At 38.2% G+C, this 27,689-nt stretch overlaps 2 protein-coding genes across 6 annotated transcripts in view; one reads left to right on the top strand and one right to left on the bottom strand.

Moving 5' to 3' along the window:
* Positions 1-27,689, top strand: part of Nck1 (NCK adaptor protein 1) — a 55,043-nt gene that overhangs the window by 13,701 nt on the left and 13,653 nt on the right. For 2 of the 5 annotated variants that reach the window (XM_050139445.1, XM_050139448.1), the window contains exon 2: positions 25,602-25,845. In XM_050139445.1, the coding sequence (XP_049995402.1) occupies positions 25,620-25,845 (226 nt within the window). In that variant the 5' untranslated portion in view covers positions 25,602-25,619. Of the gene's footprint in view, positions 1-8,631; positions 8,727-20,836; positions 20,882-25,601; positions 25,846-27,434; positions 27,582-27,689 lie in introns of those variants that run through there. The other 3 variants (XM_050139446.1, XM_050139447.1, XM_050139449.1) reach the window with 3 other exon arrangements.
* On the bottom strand, positions 24,866-25,263 carry LOC126499919 (ATP synthase subunit epsilon, mitochondrial-like). Its single transcript, XM_050139450.1, has one exon. It carries the CDS (start codon positions 25,170-25,172, stop codon positions 25,017-25,019), a length of 156 nt encoding a protein of 51 aa, XP_049995407.1. The 5' UTR covers positions 25,173-25,263; the 3' UTR covers positions 24,866-25,016.

Genomic DNA, 27,689 nt, shown 5'->3' with positions numbered 1-27,689 from the left:
GTAAATAATAGAATATATTTCCATGAGTCTTGAATTTGCTATGATATTTATAAAAAAAGTTATCTAAGGTTTTGTAATAAAATTTACCCCCTCAAAATAGCTGAAATTATAATACCAAAATGTAGAAGCATCTCAGATGCTCATCATCTGATAGAGTTAGTGAAATGTATATGCACATTATGGACTATTATTCAGCATTAAAAAGGAATGAAGTATTGATTCATGGTATAACATTTTTGAACAATGGAAACATTGTGCTGTGAAAAAAATCTAGTCACAAGACTGGAGAGATGGTTCAAGATTAAGTGCACTTCCAGTGTACTCTGCCAGGATCAATTCCTAGCAACCACATGCTGTCTCAAAACTATAGCTCTAGTTCCAAGGATCCAACATCCTCTTCTGGCCTTCATAGACCCAAATATACAAGTGATATATAAACGTAATTGCAGGCAAAACCATTTATATAAAAAAATTAAACATAAAAATTGAGAAAAAAGTTCCAAAAGCTACATTGGTTGATATGTGCTATAACTTAGATGGACCTTGAAAACTGTTAATAAAGCAAAACACATGATTCTGTTTGTGTGAAGTGTCCAGCAGATATAAATGTGGTTCTATAGTCTTGCAACAGTACTAAAATTTATTATATACTTTATTTTTAAATTGAATTACTTATTTATTTACATGTGTATATTTGACTAAGTGTGCCTGTGAATGGAGGCCAGACGAGGGTGTTGGACATCCTCCTATAACTGTTTTTCTGTTGTTAGTCAGGGTCTCTCCTTGAACCTAGAGTTTGTATTTTCTCATCTAGGCTGGAAGCCAGCATTAGAGTTGAAATTACAGGCAGGTGTGGGATGCCCAGTTTATTGCGTGGGTGCTGAGATGCTCCTGATTTTACACAGCAAGTGCTTATAACAAAAGTGCTCATAACCACCAAGTCTTCTCTTTAGCTTCCATTGTACATTTTAAATAGGTGAGTTTTATGTGTAAATTATATCTCTGTTATTACAAAAAAATAGCTTCTTGTCACTTGGTACAGATGAGTGACAACCTGCTTTAATGCCTCAGCAGAACTTAAAATTTATCCTCCACAAATGGTTTAAAATGTATCTTTGGGAAAGAAGATAGGCATTAAACATAATTGAAGACCAAATGTCCTAGAAAAACCTGATTAAATAAAAGTACCCAATACTATGATCCTTTTTCTTTCTTTTTGCTCCTGGTATTTTGGCATCTAAGTAGTAATTGAAAGAATGCGTTCCAGGATGTGATTATGCATGCCAGTAATCCTAGCATCTGGAAACAGAAAGATGCCAAGATCAAGGGCATTTTGTACTATATAGTGATATCCTGCCTAAGGACAGGAGAGAGGGGAGACTTCTCTTATTAACCTGAAGGGAGAAACTAGTTAATACTTTTTAGGGCCTTCTGTTTAAATTTAAGCAACAGACAAGGATTGCTAGATATATGAGGAAACCTTTACAAATAAGAAAACAAAGCAAATAGGAAAGAAATTAAGATCAATTAGAATAACAACAAAAAGCTGTTGAGATTATGTAACAGGGACAAAACAATAAAAGGATGAAGGTTAGTGGTGATCTTTGGCAAAGGAAATAGGAAACAGATGATAAAAGATAAAATGTCAGCCAGGAAAATCAACTTCCAAATAATAGAAGTGCTAATCATGTCATTAAAACCAAGAAAAAGAAATTATCAGTAAAATGTTGAAGAATTCACTTTGTTGAAGAATAAGATTTTGTATGGAACCCAAACAGAAGTTGTGACATTTAAAAGACAAGTTGAAAACTGGAATATTTTACTTTTGTTGTAGTTAATGAGAGGGACATGAACTGCCCACCACTAATAAATGATGTCTAAATCATAGAGCAAGTACTTTTAGGATGGGGACAATATCACAGCCATCTTTTTATTGATTCTTTGTAGACTTCACATTATGCATTGCAGTCCCACTCACTCCCCATTCCCTTGCTTCTGCCCTCTGTCTTTGCAACCTCCCCCCTCTCAGAACAAAACAAAATTTAAAAATAAAACCAAAAACCAAACCAAAACAAAAAAATAACAAAAATCTCAGCATGGAAGCTGTAGTTTGGTCCAGTGAATCACACAGTATAACCCTTTAGTTCAGACATCTTTACTTGTAAATATTCATTGCATTGAGTTATTGATCTGGTTTGAGGCCCCTGGCTTCTGGTACCCTATTGATACTGGGTCCTCATTGGGACTTCTCTTGGATATTCTGTTATTATCCTGTGTCAAGAAGCTCCTGTAGCTTTGGATCTGCAGTGACCCTTTCACATGCTCCAGCAGTTCATAGATTGTATGAACATAGGTGGATACTGGGGTGGGCTGACTTTTAGCCCTGGTTCTGGGCCTGGGTGGTAGGTAGGTAGCTGGATTGGTCAGTCATGGCTATCTTTTAAAAATACAATTGGTCATACTCTGAGTAGTGTCCTTGATGTTGCCATTTGAATATTTTGCATATGTCTTAAGGTAATTAGAACAAACTCTTATTTCTTCAGTCTTTATGGTTTTATTAAATGTAATTTCTCTCTTTACCATGTCTGGCCTGGAACTCAATATGTAGACAAGGTTGGCCTTGAGTTTACAGAGATCTGCTTGCTTCTAAGTTTCTGTCCTGCCTGGTCCTGTAGCTGTTCAGTCCCAAAGAAACACACAGAGGCTTATATTAATTATAAACTGGTTGGCCTATTAGCTCAGGCTTATTATTAACTAGCTCTTACAACTTAAATTAACCCATAATTCTTATCTATGTTTAGCCACATGGCTTGGTACCTTTTCTCAGTAAGACATTCTCATCTTGCTTCCTCTGCATCTGGCTGGTGATTGCATCTCTGCCTTTCTCCTCTTCCCAGAATTCTCCTAGTCTGGTTGCCCCACCTATACTTCCTGCCTGGCTGCTGGCCAATCAGCATTTTATTAAACCAATATGAATGGCAAATCCTTACAGTGTACAAGGGCATTATCCCATAGCAGGAATTAAAGGTATATGCCTCTATACTCATCATTAAATGGTGTTTCTGTCTGGAAAAATCATGTGCCATACCTGATGCCTTTTTTTCCTTATTCTAGTCTTCAAATTCATCCTCAATTATCTAAAAATTTATTAGCATGTGTATGTGGGTGGATGGGTGTAGGTATATGTACATGATAGTTTTATGTGGGCACATATGCTTCAGTTCATGTGAAGAGGTCAGAGGACAACTTTGTGGAGTAGATTCTCTCCTATCTTTACATGGTTGTGGAGTATCGAACTCGGGTCTCTAGATTTGCATGACAGACTTCTGAGTCTTTTTGCTGGCCTTTGGAGTCTTACTTTTTGTTTTAGCTAGAGTCTCATAGCCCAGGCTGGCCTCAAACTTAATCCAAGATAAAGGATTACAGGTATGTACCACCACATCTACTTTTATGTGCTGCTTTGGATCAAACCTGGGTCTTACTACATTTTAAGCAAACACCTCTGACTGGCTGAACCTGGAACTCACTGATTCAGCTAGACTGACTGGTCAGCAAGCCACAGAGATCCTTTTGTCTTCACGTCCTCAGAACTGAGATTATAAATACTGCTGCGGGGCAGGATCAGAGGCAGGCAAACTTCTGTAAATTCAAGGCCAGCCTGATCTACAAGAGCTAGTTCTAGGACAGGTTCCAAAGCTACAGAGAAACCCTGTCTCAAAAAACAAAAAATAAAAATAAAAATAAAAAAAATAAATAAGTATGCACTGCTGTATCCTGATTTTCATATGAATGCTGGAGATCTGAACTCAGGTCCTTTTGTTTTGTGCATCTTACTGAATGAACCATCTCTCCAACACCCAATATTTATCTTTTAATTAGAACATTATATCTGCAGGGTTATTATTGAAAGTTGTGGTCTAATTCCTTTCTTGTTTGCTTTTTTTACTCTCCTTAGAAGTTTGCTGACTTACCTAAGTTAAGGATGTATGGTTCTTTGTTGCTATACCTTTCTTGGCCAAGAAGTTCTATAGATGCTTTAAGCTGGTGACTGCTGAGGGGAGGATGTTTGTCCACTTAATGGTGGTGGGTAGGATTATTGGTACCTGAATTAACTCTTCAGAAGTCATACAGTAGGTAGCTGCTGGGAGAGGCAAACCCAACATCTGTCAAGCGTGGACCTGAGGTGGGACCTGATATATGTATAGATGTGTAGTGGTGACTACAGAGGCTTGGGGTTATAAGCCCTGTCTGATGTGGGAGTCCCCTCTATGTGCTGTGATTACCATTTATGAAGAAAGAAACTGCTTTGGACCTATAGCAAGGCAGAACTTAGGGAGGGAGGGAAAGCTAGGCCGAATGCTGGAAGAAAGAAGGGCGGAGTCAGGGTGATGCTGGCAGAGATAGACGTGCTGAAACTTTGCTGGTAGGCCATGACCTTGTGGTGATATACAGATTAATAGTAATTAATAAATTAATATGTAAGAGTTAGCCATTAAGAAGGTAAAGCTAATGGGCCAAGCAGTGATTTAAATAATACGGTTTCTGTGTGATTATTTCGGGGCTAAGTGGCCAGGAACCAATAAGCAGCCTCCACTATACCTGTTTTTGTTATCTGTTGTCTGCTGAACTCCAGCTGAACAGCACCAAAAGCATGCAGCCAGGCAGGTGTCTGTAAATGACCATATGAATTGTTTGGTGAAGTGGACACTTTTTGCTCAGCAGTATATTCAACACATCTATGGGCAAATTGCTCCATTATTGGCAGAATTCTTAACCAAAAGTATACAGACATATGAACATCTGAGTCGGTTCTTCTGTGAACTAAATAGACTTGCTGTAACACTTCAGGGTAAATGTTATCTGGATACTTGAACACAAAGAACAGCAACTAAACAATGGATTTGTGTGTGTGTGAATTCATAACTCCAAGAGTGTTCTCCTATGGGCTATATGAAAAGACACTTGATGGATGCATGTTTTATGAACAAGAAAACATTCTAGCAGTGTAACATAAAGAATCATCTGTATCAAAACAAGCATCAGTATAAACTGTTTTCACATGCTTTTTTATGTCATTGGTTCACAGAATTTGTGAATATAATTTGATGTCCAGCTGTAATCCAGCTTTACCATGTGTGTACACCTTGTGGAGCCACTTCCCTACCTTTTCATGGTGCTGGGCATCGAGTTCGGGCTGCCAGGCTTGCAAACAAGTGCTTTGTGCAATGATTGAAAACTTAATTTCTCAAAACTTAATTTTTCATTTTAATCTATCTTAATCATGGTATGTATTTTTGTCTTGCTTGCCTTTACCACTTTTATTTTTAATGTATTCTTGGCTAGCTTGGAATTTGCTGTATAGACCAGGCTGGCCTCAAACTTAAGAGGTCCACCTGCCTCCAAGTTACAAGACTGCTCCCCCAAAAACAAATTTAAGAAAATCACTTTTTCTAAGTGATGAAATACAACAAATATATCAATTTCTGGTTATGTCTGCCTGTAGTTGAAATTTTGTTTATGTTTTAACAAAGCTTGCCTGAATCTCAGAGTGCAGCGTGAAGCCACTAGAGGCTACATCTTTAGTCCTAGGACCCGAGAAACCAGAGGCAGAGGGATCTCTGTTAGCTCAAAGCTACCCTGGGCTACACAAGACTGAATCTGTCTAAAAAAGAAACAGCTCAAACAAAGGTGATCCCAGCACTTGGGATCCCACACCTTTAATCCCAGCACTAGGGAGGTAGAGACAGGAGTGATATGGCTGGGCGGAGAGAGGAATATAAAGTAGGAGGAGACAGGAGCTCATTGTAGTTTGAGGTTTGGTGAAGACAGTTGCAGTCTGAGGCTCCATTCTTTGAGGACAGGATCTCCCCTTCAGTCTGAACATTGATAGAGGTAAAAAGTCTTTCTAGTGGCTGGCCGCACTGCTTCTCAGTTCCTTCAGCTTTCCCCTCCAGGTTTTATTTATTAAGACCAACTAGAATTCGTGCTACATCTGCCTGACTCATTGATTAATGACCAGTGGAATCAAAAGCCTTTTAGTTTGATGTGTATCAGTGGGTCTAGTGGTAATCAATTTCCTTCGCTTTGCTTATCTAGTAAAATTGTTGTTTCTGTCTCACTTCTGAAGGTCAGTGTTGCCAGATAGAGGACTCTTAGTTAACATGGTATTTTCCTCTCAACTTTTTCCAGAATCTTGATTATCAGTCTGGCCTTCAGCTTTTCCAGTAAGAAATCTGGTGATGATCTTACTGAGATCCATTGTGTATGAGGAATTTTTTCTCTCTTTTCTTTGCTTTTGGCAGGTGATGATGTGGTTTGGCGTTAACAAATCACTCCTCAGCTCATTCCTGCTGGATCCTTTTGAGCTTATTAGATGAATATGTCTAATCAAATTTGTAAAGTGTTTGATTGTTACATGTTTGGTCTTTTCTCTCTCTGCAACACACACATGCGCGCGCGCGCGCGCACACACACACACACACAATTCTCACTTTTCCCATGTGTCAGGTCTCAGCCTTATTCCCCAGGGATAGGTGAGTGTTACAGCCCCACCATGCAGGACAATCAGGTGCAACAGGGAGTCAAGTCAAAGTAGAAACTCAGTTTATTGCTGTGAGCACCAGCTTTATAAGTGCTATTGAGTGATGTGGCGGTACCTCCAGCCAATGAGAGACAGCCAAGCCCTCCATCTGGCTAGAGGGGCACCTACCTAGATTTTTTGCTGTTTCATCCCCGCTTGGTAGCTTTAAGACTGTCCTTCAAACTCAAGCCAGGCTTTTCTCTGTCCTACAGGCCTCGAGGTACAGGCCCTGAGATAATTTTGACCCAACACCATGTCTTTGGTTAGTTCTCTTGATTGTATTATTCAAGTCCCTTTTCCTCAGTTCACTTTTCCTCAGTCTTTCTTCTTCCCACCCCTCAGTTTATTTAACTTCAGTTGTTACAGCTTTTCATATAGGCTGATTTTTTTATTCCATCTACTCAAATTTGCCTTTGAATGTTTCCAGTGAATATTTCAGCTCCAGAATTACTTTCAGTTTCAATTTTATTCTCTGTCTCTTCCTTTTGCCTTTCTTCATGTCTTCCTTTAGTTTTTAGGGTATTTTTGAGGCAGCTGTTTTGAAAGAAAGCATTATGTAGTTAAGTTGAGATATATCTTTTTCTTCTCTAGGAAGTTTCTGTTGGGTCTCTTTCTCTCTTCTGATTTTTAGGCCATACTCTGTTGTTTCTTTTTGTACTTTGTGCGTATGTGTTTCCTCATGTATAGCATGAGTGTCATGGTCAGAATTCAACCTTGGGTGTTTTTTTTTTAATTAATTAATTCATTTTTTTTTTAAATGTGGTCTCTTGTTCTAGCTATCTTGGAGCTTGCTATGTAGACCAGATTGGTCTCAAACTCAGAGATCCTCCTGCCTCTGTCTCCCTAGTACTGGATTTAAAGGTGTTTATCACCATGAACCGGCTCTAGGTGTGATTTAAGTGTCATCCACCTTGGTTTTTGAGACAGTCTCTTATTGGACGGGAGTTTGCAGGTTAGCCTAACTTGCCCGGTCACTGAGTCAGTCCTAAGCACATGTTACCTTGTGTAACTCCTCAAAAATTTATTTATTTAGTTTGGTTTTTTGGACAGGCTGCCCTGGAACTTGTTCTGTACACCAAGCTGGTCTCAAACTTATAGAGATCCATTTGCCTCTGTCTCCCAAGTGCTGGAATTAAAAGCATATGCCACCACTTCCTGGTGCAATTTTTTTAAGACATAGGTTCTGGGGTCCAAGCTCAGGTCTTGATGCTCATCACAAGCACTTTACTGACTGACCTGTCTCCACAGCCCTCTTATATTTTTTTGATGTTGAAAACTGTCCAAATTTTATGTGGTAACCCTAGGAAGCAGTGTATGAATGGCCTCTTCCAGTGCCATCTCCCGTGCTTGTCACTACTTTCTCTGTCCCATGAAAGATCTCTTCTGAGTTTGCACCTTTTCCTGAACATTCACATTGCCTTTCTAAACTCTTCAGTTCATGTTTTCTTTTGAAAATCTTGATGTATTAGTGGCTCCCAAAAGAGGATAAAGAGAAAAATGAAGGGAGAAGGAAAAATAAAAGACAATGGTTCTTTAGATCTCCTTCAGTTCAAGAGGAAAGGTTTACACTTGGGAAAAACGAAATATTGGCAGCATGGTTATGCTTGAATGCTGGTGATGAGAAGCTATAATCAGTTCTCATTATACAGATTTGTAGTATTTGGACGACAAGGTTTTTATTTCTCAAATTCTCTCTAACAAGCATGCATGACTGCTGACGTGTTGAGGAGTCGTTGCCTGCAGAACGAGCTGAAATGGACTCAGATGAGCAGCATCTTATTGCATAGCTCTCCACTGAACTTGCTTTACAGTGGACTAGGAGTCCCTAAGTAGATCAGAGCAGGCCAGATTATGCTAATGCTTTTGTTTTCTAGGTTTAGAGACGTTTTTGTGACTTCTTACTGTGGTGGTTTGAAAGAAAATGGCCTCCGAAGGGAGTGGCAGTGTTAGGTGTGGCCTTGCTGGAGGAAGTGTGTTACTACGGAGGCACGCTTTGAGGTCTTATAAGCTAAGTCTGGCCAGAGTGACACAGTTTTTGCTTCTGCCTGCAGATCAAAATGTAGGACTCCAACCTTTCTCCAGCACCATGTCTGCCTGCTTGCTGCCACTTCCCACCATGCTAATAATGGACTAAGTCTCTGAAACTGTAAGCCAGCCCCAATTAAATATTTTCCTTTATAAGAGCTGCTGTGGTTATGGTGTCTTGCAACAATAGAAACCCTAACTAAGACAGTTATTCTTGTATTCCCTTTTTGTCCTGCCTTTTCTATTTAACCTTTTCTATTCCATTATTCCTCCCCTACACCACCCCTGTTATTATTGTATTCTATCTTCTCTCCCTTTAAACTCACCCCCCCCATTCCCTTACTAATTTCACAGTCAGAACAATTTAAATTATGGATATAGTCAATTGTGATCCCATTTTGTTTAATAGCCACCTGGTAAGCTAAGGGTTAGAGTGTCACACCCGCCTCGACCAGCAAGGAAGACGCAACACCGGAGCTCTTCTTGCAGGCAGTTTATTCAGGACCTTGTTCACAGCAAGCTTTCTCCTTCTCTTTCTGTTTCTCTCTCTCCCCGGGCAAACCTCTCCCAGCCCTAAAAAGGCACGGGCCGCCAACCTCAGATTGCCAGGTGGGCACTGCCCATAGGTCCATGCATATGCAAGCAGCTGACAATCATTGCGTGATAATAGCATAAGTCAGGCCTTAGCCATAGGAGCTGATTATCACAGAGAGCACTTGCTTTTGGGATTGTGGAGGGCAGGAGCCAGCACCATCAGGTGTGGCTCCACGCAGCTCTCTACATTTAAAGGAATAAGTTTATAGCTCCTGTCTTAATGAAATTGCTTATTTTACACATTTTCATAGTTTGTGTTGTGATTGTGTGCTCATAATTTACTTTGGCATGATTATTTACTGTTTTAGTGGTTGCTCCTTTGGGTATTATAAAACATACTCTTCAGATTGTAGAATGGGTGTGTTCTTAATGTGATCTTGAATCAATTTATTTCAATTCAAAGAGTAAAATTTTGTGATGCTTTGCAAAATTGTAGTCTTTTGTGTTGGTATAAAATGTTAGTAAATATGTTGAAACAGGATTATAACTGAGAATCCCTTTGTGTACAGTACATTTGCTTATTTTATCTTTGTTCTCAGAACTTGGTTTCTTTTAGCCTACATTTATTCAGTTAACATTTTTTGAATGCAAAAGTGATTTTTATATGCAAAGTACCTATTTTGTTCATCATTGTTTTCTCATATTGGTTATGTATCCAAAGTAATTTTTCAAAAATGGATAGAATGTCATGACATTTTGTTTCCTTATACTTTAAAAATTATTTATTTATTTATACTTTATGTGAGAGTGCTCTGCATATATATCTGCGTGCCGGAAGAGGACATTAAATCCTATTATAGATGGTAGTGAACCACTATGTGGCTGCTGGGAATTGAACCCAGGTCCTCTGAAAGAGCAGCCATTAACTTAACTTAGCCATGTTCTTAACCTCTGAGCCATCTTTCCACCTTCTGTTACCCTATCCTTAAAAGAGCCTAATCTTTCTGAACATACTGATATAGATCTAAAATTTCAGTATTTGTGATTGGAGGTAGAAGAGAATCAAAGTAGTTCAAAGCCAAGACCATCCTCAGCTACATAATGAGTTTGAGGTCAGCCTGGGCTACGTGAGATTGAAGCTGACCAACCAGAAAATAAAACCAAACCAAATCCAACAAAATAACTTGATTTTAATTCTCTTTATTCCTAATTTTTTTTTGTTTTCAAGTAGTGGAATATTTCATTAGTTTTGTTATTAAGACTATTTAGCAATATAACCTGGGATAAGATGTCATGACTTAAAATGTCGATTATAATAATATTGCGAATTGCCTTCTCTTTTTGTCTACTTACAGCATATCAGTTATTGTTGATTTTTTTCTTTTTCTCCTTTCATTGTTTACTATGAGATTTGTAACCCAACCAAACTTCCTGATTTAGTTACTTGAGTATTGTTCCTTAACTGATTCTTATCAGAAACAGGAAATTGTCAAAGTTATGTGTTAAAATACAGTAGATTCTAAAAGTGCATTTGTGGGTACTGTGGTAAATTTCTCTTTAGATGGTCCTGTCCTCACCCTCCCCCCAGCACCAGTTTTTCCAGAAAATAGCATCTAATTTGCCAAAAGAGATCACATTGCTCATGACCCTTATCAATGGCAGACATCACCCTCCTTTAGACTTTCCTATTTAGATGATTTATGTCCTCTTTTGGAGATAGGGTTTCATTGTGTAGCCCAGGCCATCCTAGAACTTTCCAAGTAGCCAAGTAGACCAGGTTGACTTTGAATTTAGAGATGTGCCCACCTCTGTCTCCTGAGTGCTGGGATTAAAAGTAGTTGATATCACAAGTGGCTGATTTGACAAACTTAATGTGAATATATATTAGCTGTTCCCAATTAACTTATAGAGATAGGTAAAATAGGTACAGATGTTGGTCTGGTATACTCATTTATTTAGATTGATAGTTGTTTAAGAGATTTATAAAGCCAAAACAATTTTTATAGTAGGTTGTTAGCTTCCTTTTTTATTATGGCTATTTAGTTGTCTCCATTGAATATGATGGATATCACATAAAATGTGAATATTTGGAAGGTATACAAAATTTAGTGAGTATATATTGAATAACAATATAGGATCATGTATGGGGAGACCGATTCTCTGTATTATGTATAAGTTATCCCAGTAGATGTTTTGTTCCATATTTAGTTGATTTTTGGTGTGAATTAGTTTTAAAATACTTACAAACCTAGTCAAAGAGACAAGCATGATCATGTTGGGAAGAACAGAGGTGTAATGAAACAAAAATCTCTCCTCAAATTGCTTATAGTAGTCCTAGTATTAAATGGAAAAAAGAAATAAATATAGGCAAGAACTGGCGGTTTCCACTGTAGCTATTTAGGCTGGGTCTGCCTTTGTGGTCCTTTTGCCCATTATCTCTGCATCAGCCATGTAAAACGCTAGTTGCTAACTAAAATGGTCTCTATTGTTTAAGAGGGTAGGTAGGTAGTTTGAATCTTCCTAGTCCTCATTTTTAATTGAGGGTGAATAAAGCAAGATTAATGATGTGTGTTTGAGATAGCGTCTCTTAGCCTGAAACTCACTGATGCACTAGGGTGACTAGTGAGCCACAAGGATCTGCCTGGCTCTGTCCTCCCAGAGCTGGGATTACAAGTGCACTAACATTTCCATTTCCAGCCTTTTCTTTTTCTTTTTCTTTTTCTTTTTTTTTTTACAAGGGTCCTGTAGATTGAATCGAGGTCCTCTTGTTTACATGAGGCAAGCATTTTATGTTTTGAACTATCTTCCCCACCCCCTACCATCCTGTTTCTATGAGAATAGGACCAAGACTAGACCTCGTCAACACTCCCAACCCCACCTTAGTCTTGAGGTGTTCAGAGCACAGTGTTTTCTAGTTAGCTTTTTATTGCTGTAGTGGTGCATAGATTCGGTTTAGGTCGCTTGGAAGTGTGTAAGTAGAAAGGAGCAAGCTGATGTCCTGGAAAGGAATTCCATTAGCAGAACGTAGGATGGCACCGATGTTGGAAGGTGGCCAATAGCTCCACCTAGTGGAAGTCTAGGTAAATGATTAAGAATCCCCTACACATGGTATTTTTCTAGGTTTGTTTTCTCTTGGAAATGCTGATACAAATGACTTCTTTTTGATCTTAACTTGACTTCCCTCATGTCAAGCCTACACTGATAAATCATCCTATGCCTTGATCCTTTTCAGTGAGATAGGCATGCTACCATGGATAATTTGATTGATGTTGAGTGTGGGGTGTGTGATATACACTGTAGTCTGTATAAAAGTATTTTTTAGCTAAATTTGATAAATAAAAGAGGTTTAGAAAACCAGAAGCCACTGCTAAAGTAACTAGATTCTTAGAACAGAGACTGTAGCCAGGTGCCCACACCTTAACCCCAGCAGCACTCAGGAGGCAAAGGCAGGCAGATCCCTGGGAATTCAAGGCCAGCCAGGTCTACCTAGTAAATTCCAGGACAGCTGGAGCTACATAACAGAGAGACCCTGTCTCAAAACAGCAACAAAAAGTTGTACTTATGTATAATTTTTATAGGCCATAGATATAAGTTAATATTGAGTGACCTGTAAAATAAACTTAGTTCTATCAGAAGGTTAAATTTATGAGAATTTGTCTAGAGTCCTTTTTTATGTAAACCAATAAATTACCTTGGGCTAGGGAAAGCATACTATTTTACATTCAGAATTGCAAGAAACAAATAGAAAGGTATGCTAGGGACAGTGTCAAAATTTTTGAATTTATTTTTTAGAATTTAATTTTCTGAGATTTTAATCATACAGAATTTGTAGAATTTCAGTTCAGGAATTAAGCTGTATTTCTTTGTTCTCTTTATAGTGACATCTTTAAAATTCTTTTGACATATATCACAGAACATGTGATTGCAAGAATCCTTTTTTCCAGTTAAGAATACACATGTATAGATAATAATAACTTTAAAAACATTTTATATATTTTTAAGAATTTCATATGTAAGTACTATACCGAAGTGTTGTTGTTGTTGTTCTGAAAAAATTTCTGATGTGTATGGATATTTTGCTTGCTTCTATGTCTTTATACCATGTGCCCACTTGGTGCCCAAGGAGACCAGAAGGTTTAGGATCTTCCTGGAACTAGAGTTACAGAAGGTTGCGAGCCTGTGTGGGATAGAACCCGGAACTTCTGCAAGAAGTGCTTTTAACTGCTGAGTCATCCCTCTAGCCCTCATTTTGAAATGAGGATGAATAAAACAGGATTAATTATGTTCTGTGCCAAGTTAAGACAACAATAATGATTGACCGTATTATATTGGGGTCACCATGCTTTTTGAAATAGTGACTTTATAGTTTAAATAAACTGCCCTTACACAAACTATTAATTGTACCCTAGTTTTAAAAGTTATGAACAAATATAACCCCTAACTATTATAAAACCTCATTGGTTAGAGTTTCTCTAAATCATTGGCCTATCCTAGGTAGAAATGTAGTAGACTAAATTTAGTCTCTGTAGGGAGGTTTGCATCTAGGTGCACATGTACCATGGTACATGTGTGCAGGTCAGAGGACAACTCTCTGGAGTTGGTTCTCTTCTGCCTCTCATTTAAGTAGTTAGTAAATTAGTTTGAGATAAGAACCTGGAACTTATATTATGGTGACCTTCCTCCCACCGTTTCCCACATATTGTAATTATAGGCCAAATTTGTGATGGGGGATGTACTGTGGGGAAGATATATCTAGTTTCTTATTTTGCTATGGATAAAGATGAGGGTGCTAGGAATTGGCTTTGTTTCTACAAAGAATAAGATTTTGACCTCAAGGTATGCCCTGTAGACAATACACACACACACACACACACACACACACACACACACACACACACTCCAGGCAGTGGTGGTGCATACCTCTAATTCCAGCACTTGGGAGACAAAGGCGGGTAGATAAATCTCTGTGAGTCCAAGGCTGTGGATCCTGGCTAATAACAAACTTGCGACAGGCTCCCAAGTGCTCAAGTTGTAGGTGTACACTACCATACCCAGCAATATCTTCATGTTTTTTCATTTTTTTCTTATGTATTTATGGATCTCAACTGTTGATGTGAAATCTGCCTACCACTTAATCTTTAAAATTTGCTCTGGTATTTTGAGATTAGGTTTAGGTACCCCCCCCCCCCCCCCCCCCCCCCCCCCGCATTTCAGGGTTCCACTGACCTACATGTCCCAGTTTGCCAGTACTGCATTATCTTGAATATGGTAGCTACCTCAGACTTCTTGAACAGTGGAACCAAGATTCTTTCTATTTTATTCCTTTTTAAAAATTCTTTCAGCTCTTCTAGATATTTTGGCTTTCCATATAAGTATAGAATAATATTCAATATTCTTTCTCTTGGGGTTTCTATGTATGATAAAACATCATGACAAAAGCAGTGGAGGAGTTATTTCATTTACACTTCCATATCATAGTCCCTCACAGAGGGAGGTCAGAATAGGAACTCATGGCAAGAACATAAGCAGAGGCCATGGAGGAATGCTGCTTACTGACTTGTTTGGCATCCTGATTTGCACAGCCTGTTTTCTTACAGTATCCAGGACCACCTCCCCAGAGTGAGCTAAGCCCTCCTACTTCGGTCATTTAAAAACAAAAACAAAAAGCCTAACAGGCTTGCTCACAGGAAGCATTTTCTCAGTCAGGGTCCCTTCTTAAATGATCCTGTTGTGTCAAGTTGACTGCAGAACACTCGTATATGTTACTATTTTGTTACTTGCTTAAACCTGTTCACTGGTTTGGGGGAAATTTGACATCTTTGCTGTTTAGTTTTCTTGTCCATGAACTCTTTATTTAGGTCTTCAGCAGCTTTTCAGCATATGAATTCTTTGTGTTTTTATTAGATTTCTCTCTTATTTTTCTTTTTTATTTCTGAGGTATCATAAATATTTTTGTTCATTATTGCTATACTGGAAAATGAACTCAGCGTCTCATACATACTAGGGAAGTACTCTACCACTTCCAGACAGGGTTTGCTAAGTGGTCTAAGCCACAGGCTTGGAATGTCTTGCCTCAGCCTCCTGAGTAGCTGAGGATTACAAGTGTGTACTGACATACCCAACTTGTGTTTTTAATTTTGGTGTTCATTATTAGTGTGTAGTGTTGTTGAAGGCTGCTTGTTCATTCCCAGCTACTCAGACCTGAAATAATTACACAAAACTGTATTAATTAAAACACTGCTTGGCCAATAGCTTAAGTGTATTTCTGGCTAACTCTTACATCTTAATTAACCCATTTCTATTAATCTGTGTATTGCCACATGGCTGTGGCTTACTGGCAAGGTTCCTGTGAGCTCTGGAGGAGGAGCCTCCTGCCGGTGGCTACATGGCTTCTCTCTGACTCTGCCTTCTTTTTCCCAGCATTCAGTTTAGTTTTCCCCTGTAATATGAGGGCCAGGCTTGTCGGGGTTTCTGTCCTGCCTGGTTCCCACAGTTGTTAGGTCCCAAAGAATCACACAGAAGGTCTACATAAGTTATAAACTGATTGGCCCATTAGCTCAGGCTTCATATTAGCTCTTAAAACTTATATTAACCCGTTATTCTTATCTATGTCAGCCACATGGCTAGGTACTTTTTTCAGCGGGGCAGGTCATATCCTGCTTCTTTGGTGTCTGGGGAGGACTGGGGAGGAATGGGCTTCCTCCTTCCCAGCGTTCTCCTGTTCTCATTGCCCTACCTTTACTTCCTGTCCAGTTGTCCCACCTATACTTCCTGCCTGGCCAATCAGCATTTATTTAAAACATGATTGACAGAATACAGACAATTCTCCCGCACCATTCCCCCCTAGGTCTATTCTGTCTTGCGTAGGCCCAGGGCGGCTTCTTTATCAACCAATGGTAATAAAACATATTCACAGCATACAGAGGGGAATCCCACATCTCCTCTCCTTTTCTGTTTAAGTAAAAGGAAAGTTTTAACTTTAACATAAACAGGTATCAAGCAAGTTACAAAATTTATATCTATTTTATCATAACTAAGGAAAACTATAACTATTCTTCAACTGCCTCAAAGACTCCAGAAGGATATAGTATTACCTAAGCAAACAGGAAGTATATTATAAGCAACTTCCAAAACTCTAGAATTGACAGAGACATCTCACTGCCTGGACAGTCAACCAGAGTTCTTCAGTAACATTGCTGGAACCCATTCTTAGGCTACTATCCCATAGTATCTGGCAGACTTTTCCTTGAAACAGGAAATTTCAATGATAGTTCTGCCTATATTGGCAGTTTGTCAGTCATTTTCTTCTTTGTCCTGCAGAATGTCTGGTAGACTCTTTTATGAAGCAGGAACCCTGAAGAACTATCTCACCTTTTTTTAGGCAGCTCAGCAGTCAGTTTTCTGTGGGTCCTGCAAGTCCAGTCAAGCAGTTCAGGCAAGAGTAGTTTCTTGCCCAAATGGCTAACAGACTTCATGAGGAGCCTCTTCAATGCCCATCATCCTCTTGAAGTAGATTGGTGCTGCCAGGAGCAGATGTGTGTCACCATCATGGAAAGTCCTAAGTTCATAAAACATTTTAAATGCCATATTCTGTAGTCTTTGAAAGATCTGAAGAATATCTATCCATCTGAAATATATCTCTCTACATCTAGAAAACCTAACCAACATGACTACAAGTTTTACTATTATAGATGACTCTCTATTAACCCATATTTCTTTTTTTAAAGATTTATTTATTTATTTATTTATTTATTTATTTATTTATTTATTTATTATGTATACAACATTCTGCCTCCATGTATGCCTGCAGGCCAGAAGAGGGTGCCAGATCTCATTACAGATGGTTGTGAACCACCATGTGGTTCCTGGGAATTAAACCCAGGTCCTCTGGAAGAACAGTCAATGCTCTTAGCCACTGAGCCATCTCTCCAGCCCTTAACCTATATTTCTTAATTATACATTACATTTTAGATTAACTCTACAAACACAATACCTTAATCAAGAGCAGAAATATACATATAACAAAATTGACCTAAAATTTATATCAATAGGCCGAGATCCATACCAATGCAAAGTATTCATCTCTATATCATATCTCCCTTTAAATTTAAACAAACATTTATAAACAATCATTTAGGGAATTTGGGCATAGTTCTCTCTGAACTGCTTGCTGCTTTTTGTTCGGTGAAGTATTTTGGGCAGTTCGCAGAGACCTCTCGGCGGGGTGTGTGGGGGGGAATCTTGGTCCATCAAGCCACATTAGTCTGGAAGGAATCTATAGGTTCTCATCTTCTGTGAAAACAAAAGTAGAACCTCTTTTCCATCTGAATCTGTCCTATTGTGTGTCTGTAATCCGTGCAAAGTGCAAAGCGGCATGGCTAGGACTAAGGCTGCTTTGCCTTTTGGCTCTGCCCAGTCCAACATGGCAGGGGTCCATTCACTGCCTCTGAGACTGCTAGGTGGGAGCCACGCTCACTACCTCAACTCTGGTAACCAGTTGGCCCATGTTGCCACCAAATAACTTGCAGCATGCTGCCCACAAACCCCATTCAAGTGCTTGGCCTCCTGAAATAGCCAGACCAGGAAGGCATGAATTCTTTCTCTTCTCTTCTTTTTTCCTTTTCTTTCCTTTCTTTTCCTTTCCCTCCTCCCTCCCTCCCTCCCTCCCTCCCTCCCTCCCTCCCTCCTTTTTTCCTTTTTTTTTTTTTTTGGCTACCACCAAATCAGGAAGACCTCTCTTAAAGGAACTGTGGCACACCCCCAGCAAAGAAGCCCATCTGAAAAAAAAAATGCGGCTAAACTTCGTGTGTGTGTGTGTGTGTGTGTGTGTGTGTGTGTGTGTGTCTAGAATTCCTTTGCAAGTAAATAAAACATTCACACTGTACAGAGGGGAATCCCATATCAGTGTAGAGCTTTGGTTGGCTTTTGCAGATTAGTCTCCCTTCCTGCCTCCCTCCTCCAGAGCTGAATGGAGCATCTTAGTTTGGTGAGAGGTTAGCCTTTCACTATTGTTGATCTTTGTTTGAAAGTAAATAGCTGTTCCCTTACTTTTAAGTATCAATTTAGTTGTGGGTTTTTGTGCATGCTGTGTATCACAAAGGGGTTTTCCTTCTGTTCCTGTTTTTCTACGAACTTTTATGAATGGATATTGAATTTTTCTAGGTGCTGTGGGATAACGTTTTTGTACCCTGAAGAGATTTTTATTGGTTTAATAAAACGCCAGTTGGCCAGTAGCCAGGCAGGAAATAAGAGGCAGGGTGACCAGACTAGGAGAATTCTGGGAAGAGGAAAGGCTCAGTCTGTAGTTGCCACCCAAATGCAGAGGAAGAAAGATGAAAATGTTGCAATGAGAAATGGTGCCAAGCTGTGTGGCTAAACATAGATAAGAATTATGAGTTAATTTAAGTTGTAAGAGCTAGTTAATAATAATCCTGAGCTAATAGGCCAAACAGTTTATTATAATTCCTATAAGCTTCTTTGTGTTTCTTTGGGGTTGAATAGCTACAGGACAGAAACTTCCGTCTACAGCTAGGTGCCCTTTTGGTACCAGTTCATGATTTTTTTAAGCTTATTAATGTGGATTATATGGATAAATTTTAAGTATCAAATAAGCCTTGTTTCATATATAACTATCACTTGATCTTAGAATATTAAGTCAGTACTGCTAATTATTTTATTAATATTTTACTAAATATTTTTATATTCCCAAAGTTGATTGACTGGTAGTTTCTTTGGGGGAGGGTGGCACTTTTAAATTATGAATTTATTTTGTTAGTTATAGGACTTTTCAAATACTCTTGTTAGGTATGTTGTGGTAATTTGTGTTTGGGAAGAACTGGTTTGATTCCTCTAAGAAATCAAATTTGCTTGTATAGAGTTACCTGTGGTATTCCCTGTTATCCTTTTTACCCTGTGATATCTCCTCTTCTTTGTCCTCTCCTTCCCTCCCTCAGCCTTTTCTTTCTTACCCGATCCTTACTAAGCACCACTACCTTGGTCTAGAGTTTGTCACGTTCATTTCTTTTTTCTGGAGAGACGTGTAGTCCAGGCTGTCATTGTACTCCATATTTATTGGATTATGACCTTGAACTTGCCTCTTGCCTCTACTTCTTGAGTGCCAGGATTATAGGTGTGGACTACCATTCTTTATTTTATATGATGCTGGTGATTGAGCCTCAAGACATCTTGTATGGTAGGTGAGCATTCTACCAACTGAACTACATCTTCAGTTCTCATTCCTTTTTTTCTCCTTTCTTTTTCCCCCTTTTTTCCCCAGACAGGGTCTTTCTTTGTATCCCTGACTGTCCTAGAATCCATTATGTAAAGCAGGCTGTCCTCAAACTCACAGAGATCCACCTGCCTCTGCCTCTTGAGTGCTGGGATTAAAAGTGCACCACCACACACAGCTCCTATTGCTCTTTTCAAGTACCAATTTGTTTTGTTTTTTAGAAAATATATTTATCTTAAATTTCATTGTTTTCTGCTATATCAGTTTCTTACTTATACAGGACGTTAGAGTACTGATATAAGGGTTTCCCTATTTTAGCTGCATGTCTAAGTAAATTTTCATTTTTATTTCATTATGACATCTGATTCTCTTGAAGATTTCCTCTTTGACCTGTGGATTATTCAGATTCTTTATTATTCTTTATGTTCTGCATGAATGGAGACTTTCCTGTTACTTGTATGTATTAGTTTGGTGTGGTTTTTGTTGTTTGAGTTTTTGCTAAAAAATAAATGCTTAAAGCTTAGGTAGTTTATAAAGAAAAGATGCTTATTAACTCTTTAGTTTTCGAAACTGATAGAAAATTCTAGATTTATGCAGCTCCATTGGTTTTTACTCTGTATTCTCATTTGCTGTAACACGTATGGCACATGGCATGTATGGTAGGAGAGGAACACAAGGTAAGGTGTGAAGACAGAAGGTTATGTATCAGGTCCACTTGCAGCTCCTTTGAGAACCCATTAGAATGGCATTAATCTTGTCCAAGGACTGCACATCTGACATTATTATCTTCTACTAGGCCTCAACTCTTAACAACCTTGTAGTACTTTAATATTATAAACTAAACCTTTGAACCTTTAAAAGACAAAGTACTTTGCCACACACTTTCTGCTACTGATTTCTAGTTTGATTCTGTTGACCAATCACTGTATGATTGAGTTCACTCAAATTTGTTGAGTTTGTTTTTGCCATGGATATGATTTATCTTTCTATTTGTTCCCTGACACCTGTTAAATTATTTGTACTCTGGTATTTGGGGGCAGAAAATTCTATAAATCTTGATTTATTGTTTCCTCTTGGCTGAACATGTTGTTTAGGTCTTTTTTGCCTGCCTGATAAGTTTCTTCCTTAATTGGGCTTCTTCTCGTGAGATTGCAGCATGTCCCATAATCGTTGCTAGAGGGTTGGAATTGTAGGTTTCCTGCTTCGATTTTGCTATGGACGAGACCATGAATTACTTCCTGTGCTGTTTGACTGGGGTAAAGTAGTTATTGTCTGAAAATTTTCTTTATTGCCAGGTAGCCCCTTTTTTGGTTGATTGTTTGTAGAACACGGGCTGATGTTACTTGTTGGTAGCTGATGATGAATCTGTTCACCAGTCTTCACCTTCAAGCACAAACAAGACCCAAAGTTTACCACTGGATCGTTCTTTGGGTCCTGAGATCTCTAGCTGTTCTCTCTTCTCTTTTCAGGTTTGTTTGTTCTGAAGATTGAACCCAGGGCCTTGGCCATGCTAGGCAAGTAGTCTACCACTGAGCTACACCCTTAGTGCTTCCATTTTTCAGTTTTCTCTTCTGTTTTACTATATTATTGCTATTGGTGGATATTGAGTCTACAGGGCTCTGCTGCTGTTTTAGGTTCTTGAGTCCCAGAACAAGGAATTTGACCAGGGACATTTGAATGGTTGTAGAAACAGGTAGTTTATTAAGAAAGAGCACTTCGCAATAAGGAAGTAAGCCAGAGAGGTGTGGGGAAGATGTTAGACCATGGCACTGGTGCCTGGCAGACTGAGTAGTTTGTATGAATACACCTGTTCTGCACATGACTTGTTAAATGCAAACTTAGGAGGAGAGGGGTTTCCTGTCTCTTTCAGACTGGCTTTTTTAATATGCTACTTTTAATGACCCACTTTGTACCCTACTCTTCTGACACAGTGTTTAGGAATTTCACTTGTGCTTAACAAATGGATAATTTCTTCAAAGTAAAAGTCCTCTGAGTTAGAAATCTGGTACTATTTTTCCTAATGGCACAGGTATCACTGGTATCAGTTTCTTCGTTAAATAACTTACTCTGACATGATTTACAGTGCTGCTCCTCCTACAAAATCCTTATATATTTGAATACTTTATACAATAAAAGTGACTTAGCTAACTTGCCTGGTTAAATAAACCCCTCCATTCTGTTAAGGAAGTATATAACTAGATACTCTTGGTACAGGTTCTGTTCCCATGAATTAAGTCGAATGTGCTTACTGAGAAAGTTTCTTCCAAGAATAAACAAATAGTACTAAAGAAAGTTACTTTGTGAAAATTAAATTGATTTGCTTTAGAAAGATTTATCAAAGAAAGTCACTAGAAATCCTTGCTTTTGAATTGGCCTTTAAACCTTTAAATAAATGTTTGGGGAGGAAGGAATAAGAAGATAAACAGAAATCACTTCAATATTTAGATCAAAAGTAATTTCAAATATTCCACTTTTTAAAAGCCTAAACTAGAGCTCACTTGTACATTGGGAAAAAAGACTTCTAAAGATTAACTGTATGTATCTCTGTGTTTATTGTATTGAATTGTATGTTTCTGCTACAGTAGTATATTGTCTTAAATTACTTCAGGATTTTTAAGTACATTGTAATTATCTGGTAGGGTAACTTTACCTGTAGTGTGACCTTCTCACTGAAAATAACAGTAAGCAGATGACCCAGATTGTCTGAGACAGTAAACAATCTTCCCATTTTATCTCAAGGACCTGGAGGTTCAGAGAGCCGCTTGTGCCATATATTATCAGTTCTGGCTCTGTTTCCCAAGCAAGTGTCTTTCTACTTTGTGTCAGTTTCATCCTGCTGATAAAATGGCTACAGTTGTTCACATCTCATCAGGCTTGCCTGTGTGATTCTGATACCCTGATGGAACTTTAGTTAACCCAGTTAGTTGAAGCTAAAGTCAGTCTCCCAAGTTGCATGGCTAGATCAGAGTACTTTCCAAGAAGGAGACATTAAATTCTGGGGTATACAGTTTGTAAGTATACAAATAATTATTTTTCTGAAATTTTAATTACTAACTTTAAATGCTTTTTTAGAAAAAATTTCAGAACCGTTGTCAAATATCAAAATAAATTCCATTGAGCAAATGTGGATTAGTTGTGGGGTGACAGGAGCATAAGGGAGGACAAGAATTCCTTGAGAAATATTTCTGCTTCTAGTTTTCAGTGTTTCAGAAAGCTGGTTGTTATCCCATATGTGGATGTGTCTGTCTGTATGCCAGAGGTTGACAACCAGATAGCTTCCTTACTAGCTCTCTACTCATTTTTGAAAAAAGTTTCTCATTGAACCTAGAGTTCTCTGGTTTAGCCAGATTTGCTGGTAGCAAGTTCAGGGCTACCTCCTGAGACTAGTCTCTACCTCCCAACTCAGTTGTGTGCTGCTACACCTGGCCTTTACAGGTTCTCGAGTATCAAACTCAAATCTTGCTGTTGTGTAGCAGGTGCTGAGCCATCTATCTCCTCCTCTTTATTGTAACTTAATTTTGCATCACATGACAATAATTATTTAGACTTTGTTAAAAACTCTGTGACAGTTGCAATAATACAAGTAATTTTTTCCTGGTTTCTTTGTTCATCTTTGTTTTTCTCATGCTGGCTTTTGAGCCCTTGTGGCCTTGTGCATACTGGGCAAGCATTCTGCCACTGATCCACTACGTCCTTAGCTCACCAGTGTTTCTTACATACCATGATGTCTATTTCTTTTTTTTTAAGCATTATTTTTGTTGACTTAAGTGATTCCATTACAAAATATTAAAAAAGTATGGCAGATTTTGAGGCTTTTGCAAATTTTTCTATGTATCTACCTGTTGAGACACTTAATGCCAAAAGATGTCAAATTCTGGATTAAAGTTAATTTTCCTGAAGACATTAAAATACTTGCTTCGTTGTTGAGAAACAGATTTGCTAGTCAGTGCCCAAAACAAAAGGCTGGATTTATTTTGTTGCTTTGTGAGGCATATCTGCTTTTATAAAACAGTCTCTCTGGAGAAAGCGGAGAGATGTCAGGTCTAAATAAGTTTCAGGAGTGAGCCGGGCAGTGGAGGCACACGCCTTTAATCCCAGCACTCCGAAGGCAGAGGCAGGCGGATCTCTGTGAGTTAGAGGTGAGCCTGGTCTTCAAGAGCTAGTTCCAGGACAGGAACCAAAAGCTACGGAGAAACCCTGTCTCGAAAAATCCAAGAAAAAAAAAAAGGTTCAGGAGTGAGTTTGCTTATTATTTTTTTCTTTTAAAATGATGTATATGAACAAATAAATTTCTTGACTTTAGTAGAATTTGCTTGTAAAACTTTCTTGCCTTGGTATTGTCAATGTGGGAAGATTCTTTAATACTAATTAAATTATATAATTCCATATAATTTCATCATTGTATTTCATTTTCAGATTTATTTATAAAGTTGATTGTGTTGCCATTCCCTTTGAATACTTGGAGAACACAGTTGTGGTTCCTGGTAGTCTCATGTACTTTTTCTTTGTTTTATTGATTAATATGGTTATAACTGTCACTTTCATGGTGGATGGACGACTAGAGATTAACCCCTGAGTGCCAAGCACTCTCCTACTACTGGATTATTACTGGTAGCCCTGATTTTAACTAAACATCTTCATAAATTTTTTTTTGCCAGTTACATGAAAGTTTTAAATAATTTAAGCCAGCTTATGAAGTAATGGGCTTCATTATTCCATTTTATTTTTTAAAAATTTATTTTTAATATTTTTAAGTTAAAAATTTTTTTAATTTCTTATTTGTGTGTGTGTCTGTGTATGTCATATGCAGTTAAAAGGGGTTGTTAGCTGCCTGAAGATGGGTACTCAGAATCAAATCTGGGTCCTCTGGAAAGGCAGGAAGTGCTTTTTATCACTGAGCCATTGCTCCAGCCCTTAGTACTCTATTTTTCATGCACATGTATCATACACATACTTGGTTCTCAGTTTGAAGAGCAACATAAAAGGTGTGAGACCTTTTTGAGATTTGTAGCAAAAAGTTTTAATGCTTCTACCTCAGCCTTCAAAGGCTGAAGTTACAGGCTAAGCTATTTTTTTTTGAGCACAGTATTGACAATTTTTATATTTCCTTTTTATATTCTTCTCTTTAGAAGGAATACTTTGTATATGCTTATTATACTGCACTTATTAATACATTGTCAGTTATTCTCTGACCTTGATTGTGTTTGTCTGATTGTTTTATTATTGAGATAAATATGTTAAAGATTATCCTTTATAATAATGGATTTGTTATTTTATTCTATGGTCATACCAATATATTTCAATTTTGTGCTTTCTAACTATATGGGAAAGAAAAATTGTTTAGAAAACATCCATGTTATTGAGTACATACAAGTGATTTTCATTGCTCACGGTGGTTTTAAACGTTAATCTAGTTTATATAACACTAAATAGAAACCATGCTTTTTAAAAGTTAGCATTAGTTTCCCTGTTATGTGTTTTTCTTTTTTTTTTTCCAGCAGACATGAACCATGTCATTTTATTGGCATAGTCAATTTATCAACAAGGGCAGTTTTGTCCCCAGGAGGTGAGGGTGATTTCAATCTGCCATAGCAGGTACCCATGTCTTCACCGAGACGACTCAGCAGTTGCCGCTTCAGCCAGTGCCGGCTACTCCTTCTTCACCTTCACGATCTTTATGCTGCTGCCGGACGTCTTCTCGGCGTTAGCTTTGAACTTGGTTTTCAGGGCATCCCTCACTGCTTTCGCACAGATCTGGGAGAAGCGGATGTAGCTGAGTCCAGCCTGCTGCCAGTACGCCACCATGGTGTCGCGAGTGGGACGTGTTGGGCAGAGCCGCGGGGTCGCTTCAGAGTTGCTTCAGCCGGGACCGGCTGCAGTGTTATGTTTTTCATTTATCACTTTTAACTCTTTGATGTTCTTAGATTTTTTCTTTTTATGATATTAGAACTTTAACTCTGAGCCTTGAATATGCTAGAAACATACTCTGTTTCTGGACTACGTACAGTCTCAGCCCGTCTCCTGTTTTGTGTATTGGTTTTATGCTCAGTCTAGCTTCAAACTCAGTATGTAGCCAAGGCTGGCCTCAAACTTGTAAAGGTCTTCTTGCCTCAGCCTTTTGACTGATTGGATTATAGGCATGGTTCATAATATCTGGCCTCTTAAATGTTTAAGCATGTCTTTTTGGAAAAGCATGTAGACAATTACTACAGAAACATTTTCTGTGTGTTACAGTGCTGAAACTGCTGAAAGATGGCTGAAGAAGTGGTGGTGGTAGCCAAATTTGATTATGTGGCACAGCAAGAACAAGAGCTGGATATCAAGAAAAATGAGAGATTATGGCTTCTGGATGATTCTAAATCCTGGTGGCGAGTTCGAAATTCCATGAATAAAACAGGTTTTGTCCCTTCTAACTATGTGGAGAGGAAAAATAGTGCTCGAAAAGCATCTATTGTTAAAAACCTGAAGGACACCTTAGGTAAGTTGTTTTGTATTGAAGGGAAACACCAGCTTTCCTTTTAGACGGGTCCCGGAGCTGAGTTCTTTGAACAGTCTTTACAGCAGTGTGCAGAGTTAGTTGGCTGGAAAAGGGCAGAACTGTCACGTTACTAAGCATGTAAGTTGAGAATCTAATAGCTGTTTAAGAGACTAGTGAAGATCATGTTCGCAACGTCTGTAAATCTAGGCCCACATCCAAATGGTTCTGATGAGCAGAACTAACTTTGACTTTCTTGCAACAGCTCCTTGAGTAGTGAATACCTAATGGATTTTCGATTTACAGAAAATTTGGCTCAGTTGAGACAGGGAAAGTATGAGAGATGCAGACCTGTTTCCTTGGGCATGCTGGTAATTTATTTTACATGGCACATTAGTGAACGTATTGACGCATGTAGTGAAGCTCACTTTGAAAAGCAGATCTTTTTTTTTTTTTTCTATCTGAAAAGAATTTTAGGCCAGTGGGTTATCGCTGTCTATTTGCGTCTGTAGGAACGGTCACTTTGCTATTTTGTTATCATCACCTTTCTTTCTCTAATTATGTATCTTTGGTTTTAAATTTTTCCTGACCTCTATTAGGATAGGGAAACCTACTTTACCCTTGCCTTGGTTAAACTAACGGAAGGAAGTATTTGGGTGAAGACTGACCTCCTCCTCTTTCTTAATTTAACTTTCCTTAATGGACAGGAAGGAATTGGGAGGGACAGAGATTTAATTTTGGTGTTCAAGGAGAAGTGCTATTGCTAAATCGTTCTTTACTTGTTTGTAAAAAGGGGAAAATGTTTTCTTGCAGACAGTTTAGGATTAAATGTAGCACGACTGGTTAAATATTATATAGTGTTTAAAATTCTTAAAGCACAATTTATATTCTTGTATTTTAATAATTATTGACAATAAAGAGTAAGTGTTTATATTTTTAACTGTTGTAAGCTGCATAAATTAACATGTAGTACAGTTCAAGCAACTTAATGAAGTATTGGACTTTCAGCTCCTACACAAAGATATTGCTGATGTACTCAGAAATTTTAATATCTGCAGTCAACATGGCGTTTGACCAGTTAACTTCTTGTCTCTTAGTTTTGGGAACCTCTACAGTTATGGATAACTGTACTCCCTGGAGTACACTTTTCTGCTTCCCTAGAGTTTGAAATACTGCATTCCATTAATGATCTTTGATCAAAATAATGTGAATCTAGGTTTTGTATCAAATATCCAGCCCTCTTTCCCCAGAGTATCTGTACCCTATTTTGGTACCTTAAATTCCATGTAATTTAAATGAATCTGTTTCACAGTGGCTGTGCTAGTAGAGACATGGTTTGGAAATTAAGGAAAAGGAGTTGTAGGAAAGGAAGAATGTGTATATACATTTTTAACTATTAGGAATGTACTAGCTTGAATATTTTCTTTGAAAACGAGTCAATTATAACTCAGCATTTTTGCTGCCACCATGAGTTACAACACGGGTTTGTTTTTTTTTTTTTTTTTTTTTTGCTTTAAGGAGAAACAGTATTGGAAAAAAGGAAGCCTAGGTTTTGAAAACGTTTCTATTGCTTGGGTGTGGGCCAGGTCACATGGATTGGGTGTGGGAAGTTTCAGGGTTTACAGAGCAGACCAGGAAGTCACTGGAATTATCCCGGAGCTGTGTCAACAAACTCTGAAAAGAGAACACAGAATTTTTATTCAAAATGGATTGGTTAAACATCTTTAAAGGTTTTTTCAGTAAGTAGTTCTGTTAATTAAGTCCATAGTTTTCTTGTTACAGGTTTTGAATTTTTTTTTTTTTTAATTACCGTTTGTGAATTAAGAGGAAAACTATATGGCGAGAAC

This window comes from Alexandromys fortis, unplaced genomic scaffold, assembly GCF_014885135.2.
Source record: "Alexandromys fortis isolate MF-2015 unplaced genomic scaffold, M_Fortis_MF-2015_v1.1 scaffold_36, whole genome shotgun sequence".
Lineage (NCBI taxonomy): Eukaryota > Metazoa > Chordata > Mammalia > Rodentia > Cricetidae > Alexandromys > Alexandromys fortis.
Note: the sequence above shows the minus strand (reverse complement) of the source record. Positions and strands in the feature narration are given on the sequence as shown.